Source organism: Leuciscus leuciscus (assembly GCF_965113295.1).
Source record: "Leuciscus leuciscus genome assembly, chromosome: 10".
Lineage (NCBI taxonomy): Eukaryota > Metazoa > Chordata > Actinopteri > Cypriniformes > Leuciscidae > Leuciscus > Leuciscus leuciscus.
In genome coordinates, this window is record NC_138734.1 from 24,567,484 (window position 1) to 24,578,302 (window position 10,819).

Genomic DNA, 10,819 nt, shown 5'->3' on the forward strand with positions numbered 1-10,819 from the left:
GACAAACAGTTCTGGAAATTATTTCAACAAGAAAGAATAATAGCTATTGGCAACAAAGATCCTATCCAATCACATGCATAGGATGTTACACAATCATGCATAATAATCGGATCTAAGAAACTCATTAAATGGATGCACCTCCCTTCTTCCTCTACACAAAATGAATAATAAAATAAAATAAAATAAACAATTGAGTGTTCATCGGAGTTTAGGAGCTTAGGACTTTTGTCGCACTTGAAACTTGGATTACACACACAAAATTTGACTGGATTCGAGGAGTTTATGTGGTTGAAATAAAAGAAATAGTGAAAAGGGTGAAATTATAACAGCATTTTTAATTCTGAAACAAAATCAGCATAAAATATTCTTTAAGGTTTTACTTCCCCCCCTGCTGTACACCTTACTAACTTTAATCATTACAATATCTGACAATTCAGTATATATAGAAAAACCCAAATAAAAAAAAAGTGAAAATTATAACTAAACATGCTACAACTTTACCAACATTTATTTTTATTTATTTTTTTATATCTAAACAGATACCTGAATGCATACTGAATAAATAAACTGACTTTAGGACCCAGGGGAACAGCTCATTTGCTACATATAAAGATTATAAGGCCATCTAGTGGCAAATCATGAAATCTCATGTTATATATATTATATATTTTTTCCCCCACAAGAGGTCGGCAAAGACACCCAATGTGAGATATTTTGAGCTGAATTAAAGGGTTAAGCACAAAAAGATGAGTTATTTTGAGTTTAAGTTGAAAGAATGTTAAGAATGTGCTTAAATTATAATATTTATTGATAAAAATCTAGTAATTTAAATATTTATATAAAATATATATAAAATATATTAAAATATAAAATTTATATATAAAAAAAAAAAAAAGAATCTCTTAAAAATTGCATAGTTTTATATATATATATATATATATATATATATATATATATATATATATTAACAATATGTAATGATATAAGCTTTATGAAAAAAAAAAAAAAAAAAGAAGTATAATTTTAGGGCTTCGGGTCATTTCTATACAAGGAGAGGATGAGGGTTAAACATACAGTGAGTTAATTGTTTTTCCACGATGTAAATCTCTAGTCAATATGCAGTGACTACTTATCACAATGGAAGAAATTAAAGGGGTCCTATAATGCCCGAGTCTGGCTATCACCAGGCCAAGCTCAATCTTTTAAGATTGAACATTAGTCTGGGGAGTCTGCTCTGTATTTTGTACTGTACAAGAGGCGTGATCAACGGGCATAGTTCAAATGACCCTGTACGCAATTGGATAGTCCTTCAACCAGACCAGGGTGACGTACTTTGCAGAGCGACGAGAAAACTCCCGGCAGGAAACGTGTCAACAAACGTGTTGGTTTGTAGCATTGATAAGCGGTTTGCAGAAGCAGCAATGGCATCGAGCAATTTTTACAGGCTGTGCAAAAAAAACATGAAAGTGAGTGGTATTTACACCCACTCGAGCGATTTGTTTGCTAAACTAAAGAAGCCATTGAGCATCGTCGTGACTTGTGAGGTTAAAAGGAATTGGATTGACGGTCGTGCGAGAGACGTCATCATGTTAAACCCGACAATAGCGCACCAGGTGGATAAGCTAGTTTGTAACGGAAGCAGGATATAAAAGCTTTCCAGCCTGAGCAGCATGGTGAAATCAAATCGCCATCAGATCGGGCTGGGTTTACCCAGTCTAATAATGCCCTTTTCACAAGATGTAAAATGAGTCTCTGATGTCCACAGGGTGTATATGTGAAGTTTTAGCTCAAAATACACCACAGATAATTTTTATTGCATGTTAAAATTGTCACTTTTTGAGGGTGAGCAGAAACGCTGTTTTTGTGTGTGTCCCTTTAAATGCAAATGAGCTGCTGCTCCGGCACAGAGGGCGGAGCTTCAACAGCTCCTGTGTTAGCAGCCCTGATTACATCATGCAGACACACTGAAAATTGAAAAAAGGTTTAGCCTTTTATGTTCAAACTGCAGTTGGACAAAAATGGAGAGACTCAAGAAGAACTGACAACTTGTAGAATGTAACAGGATATTTCTGAATGGTTAGTTGATGAATTTATGTAGCTGATGTGGAGTTAACCATAGATATCCATATAAGGCTAGATGTCTTAAGGCGGAGTCTCGAACGGCATCACCGGCGGCCATCTTGCCACAGGGAAGCTTTCTGGCGAGCTCTGCGGTATCTGAAGTAAGGTGAGTGATCAGCACGAACACAAATCCTCTTATCTCGCTGAAATCTTGACGGATTTACAAACGGTTTGGTTTCTTACAAACGTTATTAACATGGCTATAATTCTGAATGCTGGAACATGTTGAAATTGCAGATTTTCTTACTTATATGTATGCAGTGTCATAACTACATCTCTGACGTTTATAACAAACCAAAACCCTTTGAAAATCGGTAGAAAATTTAGAAAATTATGGTTATTTAAAAATACATGCAGCATTAAAACACAATGTTACGAGTGAGCGAGCTCCCTGTGGCAAGATGGCCGCCGTGTGCAGACGTCGACCTCCATTGGCCAGCAGCGCGGACGAGACATCTAGCCTTTATTATATGATATCTATGGAGTTAACATTCTTCTAGTCATTGATTAGCATTCTGTCATGATAATCTATTAATCGGGTTCCCAGGGGCGGAGTTTATGTAAATTTAATCACTAACCCGTGAAGAAGATTGTGTAGTCCCTACCAGACGTTTGTTGTAGTCCTTAAAAAGCAATTTCTGTGAAATAAAAGATCTCCCTTTGCTTTGAACTTTGAGCGTTGTAACTTAGCAGATGTTGTTTATGCTCAAACACACTACACATTACACACTAACTAAAGTTAAAAAAGTGAAATCATACTCAACCACCCCTTTGAGAACATGCCTCCAAAGAGCAGTCAAAACTACTCCATCTTTATTATGACCATTTTGTATGTATTAAAATAATTGTAAAGTGAGGAATACTGATGAATAGATGCAGTGATCAAAACGTGTCACAATGAAAACTCTCTGCTCACTTTGGACATTTATCAACCAACTTCATGAGCTGAATGCTTTTAAACTAGTGAAGGAGCTCATATGTACGATGGGCACTGATCTTCCTTCACTATTCACTCCAAGATCAAAAATGTTCATTTAAAAAAGAAAAGCAATTCATATGTGATCCAAATTTATGTTTGTCCTACAAAACTGATTGCATCAGAAAGCAAAGAAAGTTTTTTAAGATCATGGAAAACATAAATTCAGTCAAGTGTGCCTAAATATTTGTTGTACGTGCAGAGACTGACCAAATAAAGTTTAGCTCAGGTTCATAACTCTTCTGACTTAGGGTAATAATTAATTCAATTTTGTGAGGCAAGTAAGACAGCAATCGAACACCTTGCCGTTTTGTTCTTTCTTTTGAGTCACAGAAGTAAAGCTGACAGACCTCATGCAAATCAAATGAATCTTGTTTTATCCTTGCATTGGAACTGTGAAGTTCTCATAGATGAATTCAACCTGAGAGGAACAAAGGAACAGGTTAGTGCAACTTTGCTGTTTCTGTGGTTTTGCATTCATTTTATTTTTTTCAGGAGCTAAGGTTTTGTAAGTGGGCAGAATATTTTGTTGTATTTGCACAGTAAACTGGTTATTCGGGAACACTAACAACATGCTTCATGTAGTAACATCTAAACAAAATGGTTTTATTCAAGCTAAATTGATTAGATTAGATAACATGTATTGGAAGAACCTAACATTAAAAAGTGTCATTTAAAATAACTACCAAGAGTATAAAAACTAAGAATCCCCTTTTCAAAGAAGATCCCCTAAACAAAATGATTTCCAGTTTCTTTCAGGCTGTGTGAAATTCTCTTCACTGTACTGTAGGCCAAGATGTTAATTATTGATAATTAGCATACGCCTTTTTCCCTTGCCAGACTCAGGGTTCTTGCCAAGGGCACTTTTCTGAAGCAAGTCATAATGCAAACATGGCAGTTTTTAAGTTTTTAGAACTAATCAATCCAATAATAAGTTTATTAGATGAATAGTTCACCTCAAAATTAAAAAAAAATTCCTCATTTACTCACCTTCATTTCATTCCAAAACTGAACAATTTTCTTTCTTCTGCAAAACACAAAAGTAGATGTTAGGCAGAATGTTCATGCTGCTCTTTTGCAAGAACCAATATTAGGCATCTCCAGTATGCAAAAAATGCATTCTCAAGAGATTTGAAAAGCATATACTGTATATATATATATATATATGTGTGTGTGTGTGTGTGTGTGTGTGTGTGTGTGTGTGTGTGTGTGTGTGTGTGTGTGTGTGTGTGTGTGTGTGTGTGTGATTTGAAATTAGTTTGAAATAGATTATTGAAACGGAGTCTTGATAAACAGATGTGTTCTCAGTAATTCCTGTTATAAACCGCAGGTACAGTAGCTCCCTCAATCCAGTCATGTTACAGGATATGAGTCCCTCTGAATGATTGACATATTATTGGCTGACGCAGCGGCCTATAAGAGCAGGCTGAGGCATGTTAACACGCCCACCATGGAGAAATGCAGTATAAACAGGCAGAGGTAAAACAGGTCTATGTAGGTATGCAAACAGAAAGGAGACATAACTGTTGGTTGCTGAAGCAAGTATCCATGTGAGTTACTTTAAAAAAAATCTTTCAGTTTTGCATGTCTGTGATGTACTAAATGAGGATTATGTTATTTAACATCAGTATATAATGCAATACTATTTAGTTAAATTTTTATTGAGCTTGCACTGTGAAAAGACTGTTAAAACAATAATTTTCTAAATCAAATTTTCTAAGGAGCAACTAAATTAAATGCTAGATTATGCAACTGTAAAACGGTCTTATTGCTATGTTCCAATAGTTTAAGTCATATTAGTTGATGCTGATAAGATCTACAACAAATACTGGAGGAAGTTCTGAGGAAATTCTTAGCGAGTTCTGAGCTACTTTCTGACTTAATTCAGATCACTGATCGATATGTGTTGTAATAAGGGGTGTGTTATTAACAGAACAATCGTTTAGTGCTACTTTAAAAGCTTGCTTTCTGCCCTGGGCTTTGAAAAACAGCAGGAACGTACTTAGAAACGCTCTGTTAACAACAAATAATTAGGTGAAAAACTTGTATGGTGATGTATGCAAACTAATGCATGTTGATCTTTAACAAAATACCTGTCAAAATTCAAACTTTTGTGATGAAAATGAAAATGTTGAAAAGTTATGAACAACCTTAATGTGATGCATATTTGTCAGTCATATATAAATTAAATGGGTAAGATTTCTGTAATAGCACTAATAAACAAAGTGTACACAATAACCAGGATTATATATTTATCATAAATTAATTCAATTTGTTTCAATCTCATACATTTTAACTAACTGAATATTGTTTGTTCAACAGCTTCATACTTTTTGACTGAATATATTTAATTGTTTTCACATTAAACAGATTTTTGTTGCTTCTAAACTATTTGAATAAATTCCAACTGATCATTTTGTGTGTGTGTGTGTATATATATATATATATATATATATATATATATATATATATATATATATATATATATAAAATGGTCAGTTTTTAATTTGTAATATTTGGTCCATCATCTTGAATCTCATATCTCATTGCTTAGATATGATTGATTTCATTGTCTTTTTCTCTGACAGATCTATATCAGAATGGCAACATTTAACAACTCTGGCACAACCAATGGCACCAATCAGTATAACTGTGATTATAAAGAGAGCTTTAAGTACATTCTTCTCCCGGTGAGTTACACTCTGGTATTTGTGGTCGGCCTGGGCTTGAACATCACCGCCTTGTACGTCATCTTGTTTCGAACCAAACAGTGGAAGCCCAGCACCATCTACATGATCAACCTCAACGTCTGTGACACTCTTTACATCCTCACCCTTCCGTTTCTGATCTACTATTACGCTGATGAGAACGACTGGCCGTTTGGCGAGCTGATGTGTAAGCTGATTCGCTTTCTCTTCTACACGAACCTCTACGGAAGCATCCTCTTCCTCAGCTGCATCAGCCTGCACCGATTTTTAGGCGTCTGCCATCCGGTTCGCTCTTTGTCCTGGATGAGCGGCCGTCGGGCTCGTTTGGTTTCTGTGGGAATATGGGCAACAATGCTAATTTTTCAGGCCCCGATCCTTTATTTCTCCAGAATGAAAGATAATGGTGGCATAAGGGTTTGCTACGACACCACCAGCAAAGAGCTCTTCAATGACTTTCTGGTCTACAGCTCGGTGGTGATGTTCCTGCTCTTTGTCCTACCATTTGGGGTGGTGCTGGTCTGCAACGGGCTGATGGTGAGGAAACTTCAAGAACCCGGTGTTGGCGAAGGACCAATGTCACAACGCTCCAAGCAGAAGTCGGTGAAGATGATCATTATTGTGCTTCTGGTTTTCATGTTGTGCTTCCTGCCTTTTCATGTGAACCGCAGTATATACTACACCTTCCGCTACCTGGACAAACAGGTGAGCTGCTCGATGCTGAAGTATGCCAGCATGGCCTACAAGATCACACGACCTCTAGCCAGCGCTAACAGCTGCATCGACCCCATCCTCTACTTCATGGCAGGACAAGGCTTCAGAAGAAGCATCAAGAGCAAGAAAGCTAAAGCAAGATCTGGAAAAAATTAATCACCATCAACCACTTTATTATGTCTGAGCATGAATAAAAAAATCTCAGGCTACTTACAAAGGTTTTTGGGGTGGCCATGACAGGGCCTCACTCAGGGAAGCGAACCTTATAATGAATGACAGTCATCGATGTTGATGTAAATAAAGTGTCCATTTTGTAGTCTCTAAAAAAAAGAAAAAAAAAAAAGAGTAACTTACTCACTGTGTCCAAAATCGCCCTGCATACCCTTAGGGCACTGTTTGAAGGGACAGCCATTTGTTGTGGTGTCCGCAACCATAGTGGGCGTTATTGAGTGCACTAATTCAATCCCGCAATGCACCGCAATAACGAGTGTACAATTGATGTACGCCAACGGCTAGAGAATACCCATAATGCACTGTGAGAGTCGCACGCCGAATTAATTCCCACCTCTCACCAGAAGATGGCGCCTGAATCAGTCATTCTTACATTTTCCAAACCGCGCTGGTCCAGCATGCATAATATCATACAGGTATAAATTCCCTTTTAACTGATTATTTAATTGTTTAATTACGGTTTACACATACTACTTTCCATAGCAGAGCTCAGGATAAATCTTTTCATTAATACTGGAGCTGCCAGTTTACTACGTTTCAAGTTATTAAACAGCAAGCACAAACTATTCAAAAGCGGTAGCCCTTCCGGTGCACTCATTGTCCGAATTCACTTACTCGTTTTCATTCACTCCTTCAAGTGGACTAACGTTATAAGTTGATGTATAGTGAATGAGAGTATAGAGGGCGATTTCGAACACAGCAACATTGTTCCTTTCAGATAAATTTCGCGGGCAAAACAGCTCACACGGAAGTCACGTCCAATCAAGCAAGCAGCTTTCTGTTGGTCTACGCGGTGAATTCGCGTGACCAAACTGAACACGAGTGAAATCTACGTGTGACGGTAAATGTGATAATAATATGGAACCATTTTTTGTTAAATAGAAGGACCTTGTGACCCTTCCAAAGGACATAATAGAATGTGATTGACTACATCACGATATACTTGCTCTTTGACCAGAGAATGTTCTATTCTATTCGCGATCTAATCATGCTGCATAATTGACGCACTTGTGGTAAAGGTAATTAAGGTCTGCTTCTGTAAGAAACCTTACAAAGTGACAGACCCTGAAGATTCCTGGTCAAATATATAGGCTAATTAAGTTTTCATTAATTTCTGAAAAGAGGTTTGTCGGAACAGTTAGGCTAGTAAAGTTGCAGCACAAAGGCCTTTCCACGGCCTAACTGACTTCGTAAAATCAGAGAGAGAGTTCTTTGTGTTCCTTCAGACAAAGGGAGTAAAGCCAGTTTTGTAAACTGAAACTAAAATCATTAAAAATCATAATAGTTCAATAAAATAAAATATAAATATTACATAAAAAGAAACTTAAAATTTGAAATGTTGCCTTGGCAACTAACCAAAATAAAATGTTTAAGCTACTGCTATTTCTAAAATGAAAACTGAAAAGATAAAAATAAAAGCTAATTCAAAACACTAATAAATAATAAAATAGTAAATGAGCTATTAAAGGGTTTGTTCACCCCAAAAAATGAAATTTCTGTCATCAGTTAGTCACCCTCATGTCGTTCCAAACCCGCAAGACTTTCGTTCATCTTTGGAACGCAATGAAGATATTTTTTATGAAATCTGAGAGCTTTCCGATCCCTCCATAGACATCAATGCAACGACCACTTTCAAGGCTCAGGAAGTAAAGGTAGTAAAGGCATTGTTAAAATAGTCCATGTGAATACAGTGGTTCAACCTTAATGTTATGAAGTGACGATAATACTTTTTGTGCGCAAAATTTGACAAAACTTTATTCAACAATCTCTTCTCTTCCACGTCATTCTCCTCCAATGTTGACGTTGTGTACATGTTCTGCTACGTCAGAACGCCGCCTCACTATTGGCCAGCTCCTTCGTCAGCATCACACGCATGTGTCGTGGTGCTCACATGACCAGCGTCGGCCAATAGTGTACACTTCGTCAACATTGACACTACGTCAATGTTGACACTATACGTCAACATTGGAGGAGAATGACGTGGAAGAGAAGAGATTGTTAAATAAAGTCGTTGTTTTGGGGTTTTTTTGTGCACAAAAGGTATTCTCGTCGATTCATAACATTAAGGTTGAACCATGGAGTCACATGGACAATTTTAATGATGTCTTTACTACCATTCTTGGCCATTTAAAGTGGTCATTGCATTGCTGTACATGGAGGGGTCAGAAAGCTCTCGGATTTCATCAAAAATATCTTCATTTGTGTTCCGAAGGGTCTTACGGGTTCGGAACAACATGAGGGTGAGTAATTAATGACAGAAATGTCATTTTCAGCTTTAATTCAAACAGCATGACAGCTATTGCTGAATCAGGGAAAACTTTAATATGTCAATAAAAAATGATTGGAAATGGAGAGGTTGAACATGTGTAACATTTCATTTCTAAGATGTCTAATTGTTTAAAGTGTCTACAAATATGTGTAAACTATTTATGGAGTAGGCCTAATTTCTAATTCCAATTTCTAATTTCAGTGAGATTAGAAAAAAATCGAAGAGACTGTTTGTCCAATTTGCTACAGTATACACTCAAAATATATGCACTTTATCAGCAAAGTAAATTAATTTGTGAATTTGGATTTGAGATGCAATCGAAGTTAAATGTACATTTTGAGAATTTTATTTATTATTTGAGCATTTGATTTATCATACTTTCTTTTTAGGAACAACTTCCAAATAAAGTCAATCAGTAGGATATATAGGCAACTTAAAGCTGAAGTTTGATGTCGTTTCTGTGCCACTAGCTTCACCTTACGGAACTGCAAAAATAAACATAAATATTTTCAAAACAACTTTCCGAATACAGTAAATAGATAATCCCGCCCCCAACACACCCATTGGTCGAGTGACTGTTGTTGTGTAGGGCAAGACGTCCCCCTACCCATCTAGGGGTCAGGAGGGGAGGTAACAAAGGAAAAAGCGTAAAAAAAGTGAGGAAAAGAAAGGGGAGAGCACACTTAAATCCTCTGTCCCAGAGTAAAGATGACACCAGATTATTTATATTAAAAAAAAATATTTACAAAAATAAGGTAAAGGGGGCAAAGGCTCAGGGGAGAACAAGGCCTAAAATAACTAACAAACCATTTGTCTATTTTTCTTTTTCTCTCTCTCTCTTAGGTTAGTTAGAACTCCTCCCTAAAATAGTTATTGGATCTGGAGATTGTAGTCCTGTAATTTGAGCATCCAGCGCAACAAATGTTGGTTAGTAGAGGACATGTTAGAGAGAAAAGTCAAAGGATTATGGTCTGTACACAGTTATTAGAATAACATCAGAATGGGCTATCTCTCCTCATATTAAGATGGGATAGGAAAATAGGCTTTAACACAGAAAAAGTTACATACTTCAGCTTTGAAGATGATGTCCAAATCTGGTTATAGAATCCGGTTGTCACTCCCGTAAATTGGCCTGTAATAGACTTGTTTTTGGAGAATATATCTTGAATAGCCTAAATGTTTTTCTTTAAAAAAAAACACATAATTGTAACTAGTTTTTTCTTGTTTTAAGCAAAAAACCACTTATCAATAAATCAACTTTCATTGAGGTAAAATAAATGCCTGAAAATAAATGTAAATATCAAGAAAATGGAACATCATGTGATTTGAATGTTAACTGCTGTATGTTATGTTGCTCTAAGCACTTTATGGCGTTGCATTCTCAAAGCTAACACAAATGTCGCAATAGGAATTACTTTTATTTTAAGTTAGTGACTGCACATTGAAGGTTAGGCTTTGTTATCCTGTACGCTGAGCCCATGACTTTTGTATTGCTCTACAATTTCATGTTCAAGTTAAGATAAATTAACCAACATATGAACTTCATCTACTGTGATTTTCCCTTTCAGGTACTGTCATACTGAACATCATTCCTATGCGATACATTTTCATATTCTTAACATATGTCTTAATATATATAAAAGGTTTAAATCATATTAGATAGTTTTATCACAACTGAGCTAACATAAGGGTGAAGCGTAAATAATTTAAAGTGTAAATAAAAAGTGGATGTTGATATTTTTGTCATGTTCCTGGTCTGCACTAAGCTGTCAAATAAAATTCATTAAGAAAAATGTGTTAATT

The 10,819-nt window shown here is 36.2% G+C and overlaps 1 protein-coding gene across 3 annotated transcripts; it reads left to right on the forward strand.

Annotated features, from left to right (window-relative positions):
* Positions 1 to 3,377: 3,377 nt before the first annotated feature.
* p2ry2.1 (purinergic receptor P2Y2, tandem duplicate 1) lies at positions 3,378 to 10,809 on the forward strand. Of its 3 annotated transcripts, XR_014209150.1 has the most exons (3): positions 3,378 to 3,539; positions 5,686 to 9,149; positions 9,186 to 10,809. XR_014209150.1 is itself a non-coding variant. In XM_082181642.1 (2 exons), the coding sequence occupies exons 1-2, from the start codon at positions 3,462 to 3,464 to the stop codon at positions 6,670 to 6,672; spliced, it is 1,065 nt and encodes a 354-aa protein (XP_082037768.1). In that variant the 5' UTR covers positions 3,378 to 3,461; the 3' UTR covers positions 6,673 to 10,809. The 3 variants fall into 3 exon arrangements, 2 of the variants coding, with proteins under 2 accessions (XP_082037768.1, XP_082037769.1); XM_082181642.1 differs by having other exon boundaries at positions 5,686 to 10,809; XM_082181643.1 differs by lacking the exon at positions 3,378 to 3,539 and adding an exon at positions 4,329 to 4,647 and having other exon boundaries at positions 5,686 to 10,809.
* Positions 10,810 to 10,819: the final 10 nt, after the last annotated feature.